Source organism: Pteropus medius, unplaced genomic scaffold (genome assembly GCF_902729225.1).
Source record: "Pteropus medius unplaced genomic scaffold, Ma_sr-lr_union100, whole genome shotgun sequence".
Classification (NCBI taxonomy): Eukaryota; Metazoa; Chordata; class Mammalia; order Chiroptera; family Pteropodidae; genus Pteropus; species Pteropus medius.
Genome location: NW_024354502.1, coordinates 23,332,340 through 23,353,560, shown reverse-complemented (window position 1 = coordinate 23,353,560; position 21,221 = coordinate 23,332,340). Strand labels below are relative to the sequence as shown.

General features: G+C 38.9%; 1 protein-coding gene across 1 annotated transcript in view; it reads left to right on the top strand.

Moving 5' to 3' along the window:
• Positions 1-235: 235 nt before the first annotated feature.
• Positions 236-21,221, top strand: part of LAPTM4B (lysosomal protein transmembrane 4 beta) — a 66,002-nt gene continuing 45,016 nt past the window's right edge. The window contains exons 1-2 of the mRNA XM_039853943.1: positions 236-553; positions 20,923-21,034. Of these exons, the coding sequence (XP_039709877.1) occupies positions 455-553; positions 20,923-21,034 (211 nt within the window). The 5' untranslated portion in view covers positions 236-454. The remainder of the gene's footprint in view (positions 554-20,922; positions 21,035-21,221) is intronic.

The following is a 21,221-nucleotide window of genomic DNA, read 5'->3' as shown; positions in this document are numbered from 1 at the left end:
GTAAAAGAACCTCGACCCCGTGGTAGAGTTACATGAATGACTAAATAAGAGAGGGAAGGCCGGACCTCCGCTGCGGGTCGACTCTGGGACCCGCCAGTGGTGCAGGATGATTAATTTATTTACAGTGGGCTGGCGGAGCCCGCAGCTGGCTGGAGCCTGCGGTGACATCACGGGCCGGGGCGCGGGTCACGTGCCCCGCAGGCCGCCCCGCCTCCGCCTGCTCCGCCTTCTCCCGCCGCCTTCAGAGCAGAGGGTCCGGCCGCTGCGTCCACTCGGAGCGCTCGGGGGAGACGCGGAGCGAAGGCCGGAGGGCAAGCAGGCGAGCGGGCAGGAGCCGGGCCGGGGCGGGAGCGGCCTGGGGGCCCGCGGTAGCCGCGCGGCGTCGGGAGTGACGCGGCCGAGGTTCCTGCAAACTTGGGCGCGCGCTCGCGCCACGGCGCCCGCGGCCCGAGCGATGAAGATGGTCGCGCCCTGGACGCGGTTCTACTCCAACAGCTGCTGCCTGTGTTGCCATGTCCGCACCGGCACCATCCTGCTCGGCATCTGGTACCTGGTAAGCGCTGCCGGCCGCGACGAGGCGCCCGGGGCGCACCTGCCGGGGAGGGGGCGCCAGCGCCCCGGCGCCCCGGCTTCGCTTCTCGTTCTGCCCCAAGTTGGCTCCTGGTTCGGCCTTGGGCTGGGTGATGCCGGCTCTAATCCGCCTAAAGTTATATTATTAGAAACTTAATTCTCTGCGCGAGCGTGCGAGTGATCGCCCGGCTCGGCTCGGCCAACCTGTGGCGGGGGCCGGGTCAGGGCTGGGAGTCGGGGGCACTTCGGGGGCGCCGGTGGGCCGGGGCGCGCCCCAAATCCCTGTGCACAGAGCCCGCTGCCGCCGACCTGAAGCCCTGCGGTTTCCGGTGAAAGTGCTCTTGGTGGCCGGAGAACTGATCTTATCTGCGGAGCACGCGTTTTCTTTTCTTTTCTTCTTAATACCCAGTGGGCTTTGTGTTTCGACGGGTCCCGGGTGCAGCGTCGTGGGGTGACTGGGTACGTTTTGTCACCCTGCGGTCAGGGTCGCAGACCCGTGGTGCCCATTCTCCCTGCTCGCACATCGCCTCGGGTTTGCTGTGCCATCCGCTGCGCACGTTCGGATCCCGAGTCGAAATGGTTGGGTGTTCTTGTCACACTCTGTGAATGGTTCTCCCCACACTTTTGTTGTAAAGCCTTTAGGAAGGGGTTTGCTGGTGATTTACCGCGTTTCAGTCGGCCAGGGGAAGCCATTTTACACCCACTTACTTTCCTGCCCATTGACGGGGGTGATCCCTGTACCTTTCTTAGCAGGCAACGCAAGCAAATCGAATTTTTTTTTTTTTTTTAGGTTGGAACTTTTAAGATCGTATTTGTATGGGGAGTAGTGATTATCAGGGGCAATGAGGAAACCTGATCGAGTCTTGCCTTGTGCCTGCTCCAGGCTGATTGTGGGCACTCCTAGACTGCACCACCATTGAGTTGATTGGATTCCCTTGCATTTCAGATTTTGTGACATCATGGAGGGTTACACCCAAGCCACTTTTCAGTGAATACCACTGCATCATGAGGAAATACCTTAAAATGATAGTAAGATGGCCTATGGAACTTTTTAATGAGAATAAATTCTTCTCAGTCATCAGTTTTTATTGTTGGTTCCTATTCAATTTTTTTGATGCAATATGGACATTATGTTGAATTATGTCATGTGCCATTTTAAGCAAAACATTTCCCCCCAGGCATATGGTGTTCTCTGTGCTATTAATAGTTTCAAGTTTCCTTTAGTCAGTGCCTGTCACAGGACACACAATAGAAATTTTTGGCCTTGAAAGCTTTCGAATAGATCTTTGGTATGTGTGGGTTTTTATTGTGCAGTGTGAATGCAGATAGAACGTTAAAATCTTGGCTGAACCCTAACTTTGCTAAAAGCCAGGAAATCCCTTTATAGAAATTTAAAATTACTGTATAGCAAAAGGTAGTAGGTAGCTTCAAAATAGCGCTTTTATTGATGATCGAGACAGATTATTTTATATAGATATCTTGTGTCCTCGAAAATGTTCAAATCTGCAGACTTGCAAGTACATCAGTGAATGTAATTTGTAAAATCTAGGGCACTGCATTAGGCAAATGTACTGCATGATCTACAGTAAAGATAAGTCTACTTGAGCCCTATTATTGGCTATAAGCCAACCAGACAGTATTGGTGTGATCAAAGAACTTTGAATGTTTTGTCTCTTGTTAGAGCATGCCGTTTGTGGAAAGTAGTTATTGGGTGCATGTTTTAGCATTTGGAAATATATGACAGATAATTAGAAAGCTTTCTAATAGAGGTAAGAATGCCACTTAAGATAAACCTAATTAATAGGAAACCTGGTTTAAGTACTGATAATCTTTATAAAAAATCTTTTTCACTTCATAAAACAATTTAGACTTTTCTTAACAGTGAGTTTCCTCTCATACCTTTAAATATAATTTGGTTATCCACAACTTTGATTTACATGAACAGTTTTAGGCTGAGGGAGCAGGGTCCCTGAAGAACAAGGCACTTCTCCCTCTTTCCCCCACACCTCACCTCACCAGCCATCTGAATGGAATATGGGGTCAGTTATCAGGAAAAAAAGGATAGCACTATCGGTAGATATTCAAATAAGAGTCCACCAGAAGGGTTCTTTCTTAAATCAATAAATGAGTGCCTGTTATGCCAGATTGATAAAGTGGATATTGTTTATGCGTTTTCTTGTTTCCTACCACCACCCTTTACTAAGGTCCAGTGTGTCAGGTACTATACTCGATGCTTTGCATAAGCTCAACTTTTACATATTCTTAGTGAGATAATTTTCTTTTTCCCTTTTATAGATGATAAAAACTAGGCTAAGGGAGCTTAGGCGATTTACCTAAAGTCCCATAGTCGGCTTATAGTCTGAGCGACGTTTTAGTCTGTCCCGTTTCTACTGTTTTCCTTTTTAAAAGTTGTGTCTGTTTCATTTTTGCCTTGGAATAATAAAGATTTCCTAGTAACAAAGCATATTTATTTTAGATATTTATATTAGAGACCTTTTTTTATTTGTCTTTGTTTTATTTTTTCCTTTCATTGAGGCAATATTTACATATGGTAAAATTCACAGATATTAAGTGTACAGTCCATTGAGTTGACAATGCATACACCTGTGTAACCATACCCCTGGAGAACATTTTCAGAAACCCAGAAAGTTTCCTTGTGCCTCTTCCCAGTTAATCCTCACCATATACATCCCCTCGTCACAGGTGAGTTTTACCTGTTAATATTAGTGGAATTATATTATATTCTTTTGTATCAGGTTTCTTTCACTTAGCATGATCATTTATGTTATTGGGATATATTAGTAGCTTGTTCCTTTTTATTGCTGAGTTTATTTTATTGTATGAATATACCACAATTTGTTTACCTATTTGCCCGATGATAGTCATTAGGATTGTTCCCAGTTTGTAGCTATGATGGATAAAGCTGCTCTGAAGATTCTTGCACAAGACTTTTGGTGGACATACATGTATTTATTTCTTTTGAGTAAATATCTAGTAGCGGAATTGCTGGTCATTGGGTAGATACCTGTTTAACTTCATAAGAAACTGCCAACCAGTTTTCCAAAGCAGTTCTGCCCTTTTACACTACAACCGACAAATGTGAAGATCTAGCTGCTTCACTTCCTTGTCAGCACTTGGAGTTGTCAGTCTTTTTAGTTTTAGCCCTTCTAGTGGGTGTGTAGTGGTAGCTCATAGTGGCTGTAGTTTGCATTTCCTTTACTAAGGATGTGGAACAATTTATTTTTGCTTATTGGCCAGTTATATATCTTCCTTCGTGAAGCACTATTGCTCATTTTTTAAATTGGGTTTTGTCTTTTTTTTCTTATTGATTTGTAAGAACTCTTTATATATTTTGTGTACCAGTCCTTTGTTAAGTATACACTTGTGGATGTTTTCTCCCAGGGTGTGGCTTACCTACTCATTTTCTTTTAATGGGATTGCTTTTAAGATTTCCTTGGGCTGAGAGACCAAAGAGAGAGGCTGCCGAGTCCGGCATTACATTAAGAGTTTATTTCAGGGAACTTACATATCAGGCGTCTTGGGCAGCGGCAAGGCAATGTGGATATCCTCTGTACTGCATGGCAGTTGCTTAAGAATTATATATCGGTACTGAGGCTCGACCCGCCCTAGATAAGGGGAAATGCCTTACATGCTTGCCCAGGGCAGGGCAAGTGCCTGTTTAGGAACCAGCATGCGTGGGACATGGGGGAGGGGTGGTTCAGTCAGTCCCTGTGGGGAATTATGGGAAGCAGTCTCCGTCTGGCCGGGATCTAGCTGAGCATAGCTCAAGGGTCTAGCTGCGGTCATGCCATGGAATAGTCTCTCTTCCACTGGTATATTTTGATGAATGAGAGTTTTTAATTTTGATTAAGTTCAACTTGTCATTTTTTTTCTTTTATGGTTTGTACTCTGAGAGCTAAGACATCTCCGCCTACTCCAAAGTTGTAAAGACATTCTCTTACATTTTCTTCAGAAGCTTTACGGCTTTAGCTTTTATATTTACATCTGCGATCCATCTCAAATTAATTTTTCTATTATAACGTGAGGTAGAGGTTGAATTATTACATAACTTTTACTATCTACAAACATTATTGGAAAGACAAGTAAGATACTTATCCATCTTCACAGAGAATGAAGGCTGACTTGTCCTGGTTTTTAGAGGGATCATGATATAAAGAATATTTGAAGCAGACTGATTGCTATGTAGTCATCTGGGATTTCCTCTTTCTTCCTTCAATAAAACTCAGTATTTTAAACCTGAATCAATTAAATCCCTTGCTAAATTTGCCCATACTCTAGTCTCTCACCGTCTATCCAGACTCTCCAGGTAGATGCCTCTTTCCTCTCTGCATCTTATTCTCTTCCTTTATTCCATCTGTACTGTGACTGCAGACTCAAAGGATCCACTTGCTCGCTTGCATCCAAGCCAAATAAAACACGAATTGGAAATTGCGGCAAAGGAAGTAAAGGGTTATTTAAGGAATTAGTGCCAAGCCTGGAGACACAGGTGAGCTAGTGTTCTCAAAAGCTTGGCTTCGGGATGGCCTCTACCAGCTGGGTTACATAAGGGAGAAATCAGTCGTGGTTACTGTGGTAGTTGGGGTCGTGGGCTCTACTGATTGGTCAGGGCTGAGGTAGGAGGCGGTCGATCATGGCACCAGGTCCTGATGTCAGTCACGGCATTGTTCTGTCTGGTTTCCAGGGGATGTGGTCTGTGGGGCCGTTCCACTTCCTTCAGTCTGGAGCTGAAACACAACTGAGGCCCAGGTGCGATCTTTGTTTGACTAAGACCTTATTCTCGTTTGAGGTTTGGTTATTGTCTCTTGGTCATGATTGATAGACCTGAAGCTTTATTCTTAAGTGAATTTGGTGCTGACCAGACCCTCATGTCCTAAGGACTTAATGATTAAAAGGGTGGACATACGCTGTATGGTACAGGTAGGAGAATCTGGTGCAGAAAATAAGTGAGTCATAGTTCTATCAGGCTAAGCAAAGTGAGCTGGGATTAAAGCAAAATGCTAAAGAAATGAATTCATGAGCGGTTACACCATATCCTGTTGCTTTTTGCTCTATATCCTGATTACGTCCTTATTCTTGTCCTGTTATTCTTGCTACCATTTCCCTTGTTTAGGCTCTCATTAGCACTCACAGTAGTCTATTACAGTAGTCTCATAACTGGTTTTTCTGCTACTAGTCTTGCCATTAATATCCATTTCCCTCCAACCCCCAGTCTGTTATAGATGCAGTTCTCAGAGGTATTTTTCTCAGAGACAAATATGAACTTAACTACTCCTGAAAACTTTGGCTCTCTATCCCAGGAAGGTCTGTGTATTTCATGACCTGCGTGTTTGAAACAATTAACACAGTGGGCGGGCCACATCTCTTTCGCCTCTCCCATCCCCCTCCCTTTCAGGTTATCCTCCTTTTGGATACAAACGGCTGCCGAATTTGCCACCCAACACTTAAGCCTAAATCTGGAGATTCATTCTGATTTGACAAGTTGTCTGTGCATCCCTAAACCAGAGGCTGGGATTATGCTACTAGAATACACTGATGAATTTAGGTCTGGGATGTTCTGCCCTTGAGCTGTAGTTTAGGAGGGTTGTGAGCCCGGATGGGATTAACTTTACTGAAAACATCAGATTGAGAGTGGACGGCTCAGTAATTTTTCCCAGGGAATCTGATACTCTTTACTGGGAAGACGAGGGCAGTAAAAAATGCTTAGGCTAAAGCCCACATTTCTTATGGAGTGTGTTTTACCATTAGGACCTGAATTTTTCTCAACACAATTCTCAATTCAAGCATACATTTTCCCTTGTAATTTTTCATTGTTTTGCCAAGGTGTTTTCTTAGTGTGTTTTTAAAAAATGGTGCTGGTAGTCGAAAGTGTCTGTCATTGACACCAGGGATGGGTCATCTTTTGTGCATATTATCCTTTTTATCATCACCCAAGTGTATTTTAGGAACTTAGTCATTCAACAAAGATATACTGAATGCCGCTTTTGTGCCAGATACCGTTCAAAGGGTATTTGGCCATATGTCAGATTATAAAGGATGAAAGAGCTCAGAGTAGCTGATGGCCCTCATTGGCTTTGTGACCTGGCCTTTCAAGTAATCAACTAGTTCACTTTGAAAGTCACAGCTTGCTTGTGTACCCAAGCCTGATAAGGTCTCTTTGTATTCTGGGAAGTTCTGGTGCAGTAACTATTGATTTTTGTCTGGGTAGTAGTACTGGATAGTAAAACCGACATCTTGTATTTGTAGAGTGATTGATAGTTTTTAGTGGACTTTCACATTTGTTCTTATTTAGACCTCAAAGCAACTCTAGGGTCAGGCACAGTATGTCAGGCACAGATTAATAGTTTCTTTCTAGCTGTCAGATGCATAGTTTCTTTCTAGCTGTCAGATTCTATGTCTTGGTCCCTAAGTACAGGGCAAAATATGGACTAATTCGTGGTACTTATATAATCCTTATTGCCTAGTGTTTTCACTACTAAATTAGGTTGTCAAAGACTGAAATACTAGGCTAAAGAGTTTGGGTATTATTCTGTAGGTAGTGGGGAGGCATTGAAGAATTATGAACAGTGTGATAGGATGAAAGCAGCTTTTAAGGAAGATTAAACTGTCAGGCTGTTTTAGATAGCTAGAAAACAGGAAAGGGTACGTTATGGTCTTCCGAATCTGAGCTATATCAGGTACAGTTCTTTCCAGCACAAGTCTCTCATTTGCTAATGATGCAAATAATATGGATGAGACTTTTTATTGGTTAGCGGATGAAACAGATCTCTCTTGCCATCCAGACTTTCTTCATCTGAATTCAGGAATCAAATACTTCTGGAAATGAAGGGTATTGGATTTTTGAAAGATCTCCAGTGAGCCATTTTTAAAAAGTGCAGGTTTCCCACCCTCCACCCTCCCAATATAAAGGATCAAGTTCTATAAAATAATGACTGGTGAAGATTTCAGTGGTATTTAATATATCTTTTTTAGCTTTTGTCGCACGTTATGATAGATGTTCATCAGAACATTTTAAAGATGGGCCGGCCAAGAAATAAATTAAAGATTGCCAATAAAGCTGTTTTGTTAAAATCAGTCTATCCGAGACCCACTTTAATTATGTCTAACTTAACTAACAAAGCATCAAGTATTAAAGTTATTAACGTGAGTTTTGCATTATGACGTGTGTTGTATTTAACGAAATGTGTAATGTATTTGTTTTGTCATCTCATTTTGAATCTTCACCAGGAAGGAAGAAGCCACAGTTTTTTTTTTTTTCCTCACCCCACCCCCTTTGGATAGATATATTATTGTTCATAAAGGGATACTGGTAGAAACTATGTGTGAGCCTTAGTAGAATTATTCATTGCTTTCTCCTTTTCCTCTCAGCTCCATTGGCTCTTAGTAGAGCTTCTGGATCCTTAACAAGAATTCTTGAAGAGCTATAAACTGGTTAATCCATTTTCCTTGAAGCAAAATAAAAATTAAGCAAAGATCACTTCAGTTGCTCTTAAACATTTAAAGATTTAGAGTTGCCTGTTTGCAGTTGCAGCTTCCAAGGAAAACTTATTTCTCAAGGAAATAATGTGGGGGCCAAAAAATATTTGAGGAATACCATTTCTAATTATTAGTAAAAATAAGCTTGAGCTTATTTCTTTCTTTTATTAACCTTGAGATGCTAAAATTACATGGTTTATTGGTTCCATGGTGCAGAGATGGTGAAGCAATAATACTCGTACATAGTAGGTACTCACATTTGTGTTGACTAGTAATAGAAGGCTTAAGGGTTGCAAAAATGGAGGCATTATAGATTGGAAAAAAAGAAGCACTTACAGGGTCACCTAAGGAGACCAGATGGGATGCATCAGAATTAGGCCTTTTCTTAGTGAGTTCTCAACCTTCCTGGACCAGAGATTGAATTTCGTCAATGGCCTAAAGTTGAGTGGCTGATTCACACCAACTCACTTCATGGCAGACTAACATATAAAACCAGTATGCCAATTTATTAATATTCAGTGCAGAAATAGAATCATCATCGAGATGAATATTCCTATTCTTAGGCCTATATATTTCTTTCCTTTAGAGGACACTCAATTATGATCGTAGAATGATTTGATTACTTAATTCAATTTCATGAAGACAGCTTGATAAGTCCAACTTCGCAGAAGGGATAACATTCAGGGCTAAAAAGATCAAGTCTGTAGGCCTGGCAGTGTGTCCCAACTATGCTTAAAGAGAAGGTTTTGATTCTTGGCTAGTCCTTTGTTGAGGTCTCAGTTTTGATTACACCCCCACCCCCACCCCACCCCACCTCTTGACTGAGAGCTGATAGTCTAGGAGTCTTTTCTTCTCTCTCTTTTTAAGGTAGGATTAAATGAGGATTCTCTCATAATTTTCTCTTTTGTGTTAATATTTACTTTACCCTCTGTGATACAGTATAAATAAAACTGCTGTAACAGAGGTGCAAAAATGTATACTTAAGATAGAAGTTTATTTCTCTCATGTTAACAGTCCAGGGAGGGGTGGCAGACTTTATGATGTGAGACCACCCAGAGACCCAGGCTGGTGGGGCAGCTCTGCCATTCTAAATATGCAGTTCCTTCAGTGGTTCTAAGGGGGCTGTTTCTTTTATCCTCATCTGCATGGTTGGAGAGAGTTCACTGTGTTTGTGTTCTGGCCTGCTAGAAGGAAGAAGGGGCCCCAAGAGGAAATGCAACTTAATTATTTTTAAGGATGTGAAATGGAAATGGCACTTATATCCCGGTAGCCAAAAATAAGACATAAGACCTAGCTGTAAGGGACAGTGGGAGATGTTATATTTAGCAGGGCATTTATGTATCCAGATAAGCCTATTCTGTGAAAGAAGGGGAGAACAGATTGGGGGATGTCTGCTATTCTGGAAAGCCACGTAAAGGCAGCCTTCTTTCTAAGATCCTGTTTCCCCCCGTAAGAAAACTGTACTAACCTACAGGAGGCTTTGATTCCAGTCTACGAAACTACTTGTTAGTACTTCAGTTGTCTTCTCTAAATTGGAGTTAATAATTATAAAAATAAATAATTATTAAAAGATATAGTAAAACACTTTAAACAAGTTATAGAAGTGGTTATGACTGTGGACGAAACTAAGTTTTTAAATGTGAATTCATTTCTACCAAGGTACGCTACCTTAATGGAGTTTTTAATTGACTAAGAATTTTTTAAAAGATAAAATGAAGACCGAATGTATAGCAATTACGGTATGAAAACTCATGGTTAACTGTATAAGACATAAAATGCAGCTAGCTTATGAATCAGAAAACTATACCTGCTTGTGGTTAAGGACTTTCCATCTCAAAAGAAAATAATTGTAGGAAATTTAAGCCTAGAGGATATGTTGATGCTTATTATCTCGTTTCATTCTTCCCTCCTTCCTTCCTTCCTATGTTCCTCCTCTGACAAGGTTTTATTGAGAACTTCCAATGCGGTAAGAACTGTGCTAGCTACTGGTGATAACAATGGTGATTCAGAGTAGACCCAGTCCTTGCCACCGTGGAATCTGTGGTCTAGTAGAGGAAATTAAATATTAATTAATATATATTAGTAATCTTGCAAATAAATATTGGAACATAACTGTGATAAATACTACAAAGGAGAATGTGTGGCATTGTGACAGGCATACAGTAAAGTTTGGGGACAGAAGTGGCAGTGTTGGAGAGCCTGACAATCTTTATCTGGAGAAATTAGTCCACTTACATTAATAGTAATTACTAATATATTAGGACTTATTTCAGTCATCATTTCTGCTTTTCTCTCCTTTGTTGACATTTTTCACATTGACTGTATTTTTTCTTATCCATTTTTCCCTATCTGCTATTTTGGAAGTTACACTCTATTTCTATTATTTTAGTGGTCCACTCAAAAAACTTGACATGTATACTAGAGTTAAAAGTATCTTGCCTTTCTTTTAAACAATAAAGATCCTCTTATCTAGTCATTTCTTGTATTTTAGTGTCTTTTTTTAAAGCTCCCCAAGACATTGATCTATACAATCAATGTTTGTATAGAATTACCCACATATTAATTATATCTTTGTCCATTATTCTCTTTTTTAAAAATCACTATAATTTTTATTTAAAAATAAATATTTTAATACTGAAAATGTGGAAAGTACATGATCCATCATTTTCTTTTGTACCTCAGACCTGCTGTCTAGGACCACTACCCTTCTGCCTGAAGTACGTATTTTAAAGTTTTCCTTTGTAAGTATGTGACAGTAGCAAACTCTGACAGTTGTTCTTTGCAAATATCTTCATTTGGCCCTCATTCTTGGAAGATATTTTTGCTGGATATACAATCCTAGATTGACAGTTATTGTCTCATAACACATGGAAGCTCTCATTCCACTGTCTTTTAACTTCTATGTTGCTGCTGAGAGGATAGTTGTCATTATTACTGGCATTTATATCTGGTTCATTAGGTGTGGGTGGGTCTCATGGTTATTCATCAGTTATAAGGTCTGGGTGATGGCTGAAGCTGCTGGTCTGCACACCATACTTTTAATAGCAGTGGTTTAGTGGACTTATACATTTGTGAGGCTGAATTCCTTTTCTTAGAATCTTGCCTATGTAGTTAAAACTTTGACTATTAGTTTTTATTTCTTCTAAAGTGTTGAATAGAACAAGTACTGATTGCTTGGTGATAAGAGCCAAAGTATAGTGATAAAGAACAAATTTTAAATTAATAACAGAGAAATACCATAGAGCTTTTGTGACAATGTTTTAAAAATTAAATCAGTAGATAACAATAGGTGCCTTCTTCAATTCTTTTATTTTTACCTGAGAATATTTCTTTGTCTCTTTTTCCCCCAACAGTAGTTTAGAAATTAAATGGGAGTTTCTCAAATATTAATCTTAATATTTATTCTAAAGTAAGTATATAAACAAGAATGGAATATTAAAGATATTTATGTCTTTACATTAGTAACATAATAATTTACTAGATAATCTTTTCATTAATTTACTTTGACAATAGCCACTAACAGTGATCTGCAGAGGCCATCTACTTTTGAAGTAATCTGATACTGTTTTCTTTGAAATAGAAATACTAATATTAGATGTTGATATCACCTTCAAGAATGTTCCATTGCGTAGATTCATAGTAATGACTACTTACGGCGTAATTTTATGTATGGAGAAAAGAAAGCATAATTCAACAATTCAGCATTATGATTACAAAACATTTAGTTGTCTAAAAGATGGTTAGATTATAATATGTTGCATTTGATTTTAATTTGACAATTAAGACTTAAAAAAGTTAACTGTCAGATGCGTACTAGATTTATTGACTTCATGAGTCATAGATGTCTAATCACTGTGTTGTATACCTGAAACTAATATTGTATGTCAACTATAACTGAAAAATAAAAAAATATTATTTTAAAAAAGTTAACTCTCAAGTTATACTTTAACAGATCTTTGTTCTAGCATTGCAAACTGTTTCAATTCTAGAAGTGAATTTTTTTGTTTTTAATTTCCAAATTTGTTTTTGTTTTTGAGTATATTTAATATATTGCTATTTTGTTGGAAAATTTTGACTCTAAAGTACAATATAACTACACTGTTCTTGCATGGAATGCAAAACTTATATCGTAATGGTTACATCTGTACTATCTTCACTTTCATTCGTAAAGACATTCTATTTTGTGAGTTTTACTTCTGTCTGGTGAATAGCTACAGGAATAAAGTATTTTATATATTACAACTGAACAGGGAGCAAGTAATACAATGACTTTATTGAACAGTCTTTCAAAGGATATCTTCCCATAGATAATCCAAATTGTTGGAATAGGATGGTTACAAATAGGTACTAATAGACCTAATGAGCATATTAGAACACAAAGCACCATGTTCACTGCACTAAAAAGTTGATTTAGTTATTTTACACTTTATATTTTCCCTTCTCTTTTCCAGATGCCAGACTTCTAACTCTGTAGTACTTTTTTTTAATGTACAGAGTTTAGGTCTTGATAGTCCATCCTAAAACTAGGCTCTGGGCTAGGCCTGGCTCTTCCCATTCAGAGATCTAGAATGTTTTTTCAGGCATACTTTTACTCCCCATCACCACCTCCCCCCAGCCCCCTGCCCGCCCAAGTCTCCCAGAGGTCCTTTGAACAGCATTCCTCTTTTTGGCCTCTGTTAGGGGACCATCTTTTGCTTTCTGTCTACTGTCCAGACATCTTTCTCATTTATCATGTGGGCCCTTTATTCTCAGAGTATATAATGATGTCTCAGCCTGAGAGTGAAGATCAGAACCCAACCAAGTACATTCAGAGGTATTGTGATTGCTGCTGCTGGGGTGGAAAATCAGTTTCATTTTGCTTGCCAACTTCCTGTCATATTGAGAGTGGCTGTCTGGAACACTCTCTTGAAAAGAATTCTGAGCCAGCTGCCGGGGCACTGGTTGGCAGAGTTGGCCAGGGCTTGTGAATGCAATGTGGTGACTTCTCGGGAGGGGCCTGGGCTACTGGAATGAGTGTGCATGGCATTTAGAATCAAAGGGACCAATGGTTGAGTCTCAGCTGAAAATGATTAGTTATTTTACACTTTATATATGCACTTGATCAGGTTTTCTCCGAAGTCTGAGAGTCCTTATCTGTAGAACAATGTAATAGGGGAGGCAAAACTGCTTCAATAATATAAAATAGTATGTGTAGTGGTTTCTTAATTCACTTCATCACCCAGGAGGAAGACATGCTAAAGGATGGCACTGTGGACTACCAGGTCAACCAGAAGGACCTCATTGAATTTGGGATAAAAAAAATCTCTACAGTACATTTTTAAAATTTGCCTATTGAAATGGAACTCTAATAAGGTACAACTTCCATTTTACTGCTTAAACTTTTTCCCTCACAGTATATATCCTAGAGACTGCCATTTGATCTGTAGCTTCCACAACGTAAAATGTTGGCTACAATTATAATCCAGTTCAGAGAACTAACTCATTTTTATGTTTTTGTTTCCTTGGACTTTCTCTTCACACTTAATTCTTAGTCACTTAGACTGATACCCTAAAATTATTTGTGCAGTAATCTTTATCTCTCAAGATTTCCAAAAGTCTCTTATTTCCTGGTGTTAATAAAGTCATCTCCCTGTGCATTGTGCTGGGGATATATTTGTTGCCTAATAGGTAATTTTTGAATAATTGAATTAATGAATGTTATAGAATTTATTCTGTATTTTACTTGGCCATTGACGTGTTTACCCCACTGGTAATCCATGGGGGCAGGGACTATGTCTTATTCATCTTTGTATAAGCCAGCTGAGTGTTGAGCACACAGTAGGTGAACTAATTTAGTCAATTTTTTAGGTAAATAGGATTTCATGGTAAATCTAATTTTTAAATATATTTACCATAATTGTTTGAATTGAAATAGCAAGTGTTAGAAATTTATTTCAATCTCAGAGCAGGACCATTGTAGAAAGGGGCTTATTTGAATAATAAAGCACATTTGGAATAGAATTCTAAAATTTTATTTAGAGAAATTTCAAGTAAAAAGTTCAAACTTTGATTTCATTTTGATTTGGCCATTGAAGTTGGACCTCAGTGAAAGGCATATCTGCCATTAATAGATATTAGAAAAAATTTCTAAATATTGACATATAAAAATTAGCCAACTATCTGAAAACAGCATATCAGACCATAATTTATATTTTTTATTTTTATCTATTTTTACTGTGAATATTGCATACATACAGAAAGGGCACAAAATAGAACAGCTCAGTTGTCATTAGCCAACACCCATGTATCTACCATTCAGGTCTGACTGTTCTCTTAAAGGTTACCCTAGAGATTATAACATACATCCTTGACTTTTTTTAAAATCTCACATTAATTGGTACTTTCATTCTCTTCCTGGACAATGCAAGGACCTAAGACCAATTCAATTCCAATTATCTACTCTTGATTTATATGCTATTATTGTCTATTTTGATTCTATTTATATTTTGAACTCATAAGTCATTATTATTGCTATTATGTTATCAATATTCAGTTGCCAGCATAATCATCATTTTTCTTGTTCTTCATTTCTTTGTACACCTTCAGTCTTCTATCTGGTATCATTTTTCTTTTGCCCAAGGAACACCCTTTAATGCTTTCTTTAGTGCTGAGCTGCTAGTCACAAATTCCCTCAATTTTGTCTGAAAGTATCTTTGTTTCATTTTTATCCTTGAAGGATTATTTTTTACTTCATATAAAGTTGTAAGTAGGCATTTCCTTCCCAGCATCTTGAAGATGTAACTCCATTGTCTTCTTACTACTTTTATTATTATTAAAGCCAGCTGTCTGAATGTTTTCTTCTGTCTTATCTGAGTCATTAATTTTCTTGCAGCTGTGTCTAATGGGTTAAATCCATTCATTTGAATTCTTGATTTGACTATATTTTTTCATTCTAGAGTTTCTGTTTATTCTTTTTGAATCTGTCATGTCTTTTGTGTTTGTGTATGTATGTGATTCTAGTTCCCTGCCAAATTCTCATTCTGTTTCTTCCTTATCTCCTATAATATAGGAAGCATAGTCACTATAAAGGGCATGCCCATCACCTTCAATATATAGAGCACCTATGGTCTGTTTCTGTTGTTTCTGCTGGTTCTTGATCTTAGCGTCCTATCTTCTGTTTCTTATATTAGACATTGTATTTGAAAAATTGAAGAAATAATTTGAGGCATAGGATGATATATTTTTCCATTAGGGATTTTAGTAGCTTCTTACTGGGGTCTAGTATCTGAGGATCCCCTGATCCAATCTCAGGATTCAGATGATGCAAAACTGGGCTGTGTCCCTATAAAGGCTTGTCTACTTCTGGTTCATCTTACTCCTATGGTTCACTTTATCCTTTCAATTTCTTAATGGTAAAGTCCTGGGGAAATCTGCCCTCTACCCCCATCCCCTCTACCCCACAAGCCCTGAACTCCAGCTTTTGACACCCAGGCCCAGCAAAGTCGATGGTGCTGCTCAAACTCCTAGCTCTCATCCGTCTTTCCTAGAATCGACAAATGCTCCAGGGACATTTCTGCCTTCGCCTGGATCTCAGCCCAGTACTTCTTCACTTCCTTGTTAGCTGTCTAATGCTTTCTCACAGACATTTGTTTATATTTTGTCCAGGTTTTCTAGTTGTCCTCAGTGAGAAAATTGATTTGTATTACCTAGTTCACCGTTATTGGAAGTGGCAGATCCCTTTATTATTATTATTCTGTTCTACTCGGATATTATTATTCTATTTTACTCTGATATTTCTCCCTCATTATACATATTTCCAAGTTTTGATTCGAATGCCCAGACAGATTTGTTTGTTCTTGGTCATCTTCTTACTATTAATTATTTTTCTTTAGAGAATCAGATTTAATAATAATATTCTATAACATATTTTACATTAAAATATTTTCAAAGCTTTAAATAATTTTTCCTGACTCTAAAAGCAATTATACTCACATTAGACACTCTGGAAAATACAAAAAGGTATAATGATAAAGTTATAAGTTTTCTGAAAACATGCCACTTGCTTTATAACATTGTATTTTTAGTGCTTTTAGTATGTTATTTATACATGTGAGCATATTACAAATATGCATAATAAAATTAGAATCATATAGCATTTTTAGACTATAGTTTTCATTTTATACTGTGAATGTTTTCTGAATATGATTTTCAAAGCTTGCTTAGGATTCTGTTATTTGGTTGTAATATTATTTAGCCATTCTCCTATTTTTGTTTCATGTTTTGATTAAGTAAATCTGCAATAATCATTTTGGACACAACTTTCTGTGCCAATTTTTGATTCTCGTGTTATTACTGTCTCAGTGGGTTTGGCTGTTTCTTTTATTGAGGCTTTTAAAAAGAGCTGATAATTACTTTTTACATTTTCAGTTGTTTAGATTTAAGCTGCAAGTTAGGATCTGATGATATGTGACTTAAAGGTCAAGAGCACTTTGGATCCCTAGAGAAAATACAAGGGCCTGAAGACCACTTAAGTAATTGGACAGAAGTTGAATTTATTTACATACGGAAGTAATCATTATCAAGAACAAGGGGAAAATATGTGACACCGCAGGAACACTTTGTAAATAGAATTGGGAACAGTTTGTATACAACCTATCAAAATGGACAAAGTCCAAATGCAAGTGAGCATTAACTGAATGAGAAAATAAATATGCCCTCATTTTCTCTTCATTTAGATTAGCTGTGGTGATTACATAATCTGTTCCTGGCAAGGTTTAGCATCTCTTGGTTCTCATTTGTGGTGACATTTCATTCTTGGTCAGAATGGATGATTGGGTGATTTCCATTTTTTCTCTTTCGGGAATTACTTCTTATCCAATGTTCTTGGGACTTTGACCTGTATTTGACCTTTTCCGTCTGACTGTGTTTAGTTGTTGCCATGGCCAGTCCTACCCCTGCCCCTCCCCTTTGCACAGACCTACGTCCTCACAGATCACCCTGTCATTACTGCATTCACATCATGGTGTGCCAAATTCTCTTCCAACAGTTTAGGTTTTACATAATAATACAGTAAATATGTGTCAGCGCACACCTTCTATTATGAAATATTCACTCTGTGATTAAAAGAGCATAATGGTGAATCATTTGTGACATATAACGAATGACCTTACCATCACATCTTAGTTCTATATATGTCTACTTTCTCTGGACTACCTCACAAAGAACATGGACACCTGGAAGCGGACTTGGCCCCAGGACTGTGTTCTGTGGCTTATGAGTACAGAGAAGGGGCCATAGGACTAGAAATACAGGGGCAGATAATAGTTACTAGAGCAGCTAGTGCACAGCTAAGTATAGAACCCAGTTTGGAGTGAGGGGAACACACCAAACCAGTAGTCAGAACTGTTGTCAGGAATGATGTGACATGTTCAGAGACTGAGCAGAAGAGAGCAGAATGCACACGAGACTAGGTATCAGGCCGTCAGAACTTGAGCAGGCAAACAAAAGCTGAGGGCAGGCTTGAGTACCAAAGGTTTCGAATAGAGAGAAAGAGCATTAGAGGCCAGATAGACAAGCTAAAAATATGATTATTTGGACATCCTACAAGTACTTTTCAGTACAACATATCTAAAATCAACCTTGTTGTGGTCCTTCAAGTGATCTTCCTTATTTCTGATAAGATATATCTTATCACCCAGGCTTGAAATCTGTCTTTTTTGCTTCCCTTTATCTTTTCATCTAGTCACTTAATAACTCTGATAATTCTACTACTCTGGGGAAAGGCCTTGGGTTCAAACCATGGCTCTTTAACATATTAAACCTAAGATAAATTCACTTAACCTCTCAAACTAACGCATAAGATAACAATCTTACAGGGTTGGCATGAGAATAGAGCTGAGTCCATAAAATCTTTATTAGCTCTTCACCAGACTATTGAGATAGTCTGGTTTCCTGCCTCCATTTTAGCTTGTAGTTTCTAGTGACAGCTCTGATCATGTCGTATCCCACCTCAAAAACCTTTTACGTATCCTTCATTAACTCTTTGAATAAAACCCCAAATTCCTATCCTGGTGTCGAGGACCCTCCACCGTCTGGCCCCAGCCTGCATTTCTAGTTTTATTTCCTAACACTTTGCTCCGTATGCTGTGTCCCAATCAAACTGAACTACTTGCCAATTTTAGTACAGGCTCCTGTCCCAGTGGCCTTAGTCATACTTGAACTTGTTCTTTTCCAAGCCTCTGAGATTCCACAACCTTCTTGTCTTTCCGTTCACTGTACAAATGCTACCATCTTCGTTGCATCTCCCAGTCACCCCGTTGGTACTGTCTTTCTCTGAACTTCATTATTCTTTCTCTAAACTCTGGTTGGGCTTACTACTTTATGCGTTGTGTTATTTGGGCCCATAACTTATTTAACCTCATATTCTGAGTCCTGGAGAATTCTTCCTAAGCGCTTAGCAGATACCTGATCTGTGATAGGCAATTAGTAAATATAAGCCAGGCAAGGGAATAGTAACAAGCTGAATAAGAGGTGATAGGTCATTAAAACTGAAAGGGCAGGAAAGCAGCTGCATAACACTGGCTCAGAGGATCTGGAAACTGGATAATTTTCTGATGCCAGCCAAGAGTTTATATATGGTTCTTGTTAAGGTGTGAAGAGGTAAGGGAACTAATCTGAGTGGCTGTTATATGCCAGTCACCCTCTAGGTGTTTTACGTAATTTACTCATTTGAATGCCAATTAGATCACACTTTTCCCTTCCTTAATATTCTCCACTGGCGTCTTATTACACTTAGAAATACAATCCAAACTCCACAACCAGCCCTGCGGGATCTCTAAATCCGGGCCATATTTCTATAACCAGACACACTGCACCTCCTCCTCACCTTCTTCTCTTACCCTCCCTACTCTGCCCTTCGTGAAAGCACAGCCCATGAATCCACATTTATGTTTTCCCTTTTCAGCCTGAAAATCAACCGCACTACAATAACCACAAATATTCCGCCTTTGTCTGGTGCTCTACTTTTTCAAAACACATTCTGAGGTTACTTTATTGGATCTTATTTCAGTCCATAATCTTTGGACTGCCTTTTCCAAAGATAAGAGTATAGAGGGAATGAAATGCCAAGAAAACTTGACAGTTTATCAAAGAACATCTTTGTCAAACATCACGTGCCAGTTGTGGGACTAGCTTGTACCTTCCGTTAAGCCTTAGATATGTCCTAAAATGTTTTCTTTAACTAGAGTTTTGCTAATCACACTCTCTTTAAAATGTGCTACGAAGGTTTTCTTTGATCTTTGGAGAGAAAACAAGAAATGGGTAGTTCTGATAACCATTGTGGGGAGGGTGACTGGTGGATAAGAAGAGGAGGGAGTTTTCACTTTATACCCTCTTGTAATTCAAAGAAATGTTTAACCACATGCTTGTAGTATCTGTTTAAATTAGTTATATATGTATACTTTGGAAAATTGCTATCCTCATTGATATATATATATATTTTCCCCCCAAAATCAGTCAGTTTGAAAGGTAGAGGAAGAAAAGTATTCCAAATCCTACAACGATCCTAACCACTTGTGTTTAAAAATGGATTCTGGATTTTGTAAAACAAATAACCTGACTATTTGAACCTCTTCTGTAAATAGGTATTTCCAAATATTATTTTTATATTAGGCTACGCCTTTAGTTAGTAAAAGGACTTACTCTATGTATGAAGATTATTTATCTTTTCTCTCCTTTTTGACAAGAGTAAAACATAGGGCTCTATCATAAGTTTCTAAACCCAGAAAAAAGAAATAACAACCCCATCTCAGCCCAGGTCTGAGCTAAACTCTAGAACGCCTGCCCCTCAGCCCACTGCACTTGGTGTGTGCACAGCATGCAGCAGGCGGGCGGGATGAATAAGTGAAATAGAGATGCAGAAGTAGAATGGTCAGAATTTTGCAGTTGATTGGAGAGAAGGGATGAGGAAGATGAAAAGCCCAAAGGTGATCAGGTTTCAAGTATGAAAAGAGACTTTAAGAGATTTGGTATTGGAATTGAAATTCCTGGATTCAAATTCCACAGTTAGCTGCCTGAACTTGGGCAATGTACTTAACCCCCGAGCCTCAGTTTTCTCATCTATAAAATAGGGATAATTTAGCAAGTACTTCGTTAGGCTATTGCAGGGCTTACGAGAGAGGATCCACATAAAGCACTTAGCATTGTGCCTGAGTGTTTTCCACTTTTAATTATTAATGGTGACATTATTTTTTAAGACAGAGAACAGAAAAAGAGCAGAGGCGGGAGATGTTAAGGAAGATGATTTCCACTCAGACAAGCTGAGTTCGAAATACCCGAGGGAAATGTATTCATTGATTTTTAGGAGACAGAAATGTGGGCCTAGGACAGAAAGGGGCTCACATGAGCTACTGCAGGAAAAGGATCCTGGCTGTGCCACTAAGTAGATTTGCATTCATTTTCTGACATTGTTTCCAAGATGATCTGAACCTGTGGAGAATGTCTTATCACCTGCAAAAACTTGGGGTTTCTCACTAGAGTGTATGTGGCTAACTAGAGAGTTTTTGTGCTTTTCCAACTACTGGCATCAGAGCTGCTGCATATGTTTGTGCCAATTGTTCACTGCTCTAGGGTCCTGGCTGAAGGGGGCAGTGAGGTGAAATCCAGCTATCATCTGGGTACCAAGCCTTCTGCCTTTGGCTGCATCTGAATGGGCTGGTAGTGTTTCAGCCTTGAGAATGTTCGCCTGTCCTCCTGGTTGGGGGGCGGGGGGCTTAGTGTTGAAAGTTAAGTCTCTGTTGAAGTTAAACTCCATGTGGTCAGTATAATTTTCTTTTATGGGGACTATATTTTGGGTATATTAAATTTTTTATCTCATTGCAGATCATCAATGCTGTGGTACTGTTGATTCTACTGAGCGCTCTGGCTGATCCAGATCAGTATCACTTTTCAAGTTCTGAACTAGGAGGTGACTTTGAGTTCATGGATGATGCCAGTAAGTACATCAGATTGCAACTCTAGGTATTTTGGTATTTTTAAAGGCAGGGAATCTGGCTGTCAGTTCTTTCTATTAGATTACAAATATAGATTCATGGGCTCATTTGAACTGATATTTAACTTTCCATTGTTACAAATCACATCAAGAAATATTTACGTGCTGCCTGTGTTCTGCCTATGTTCTA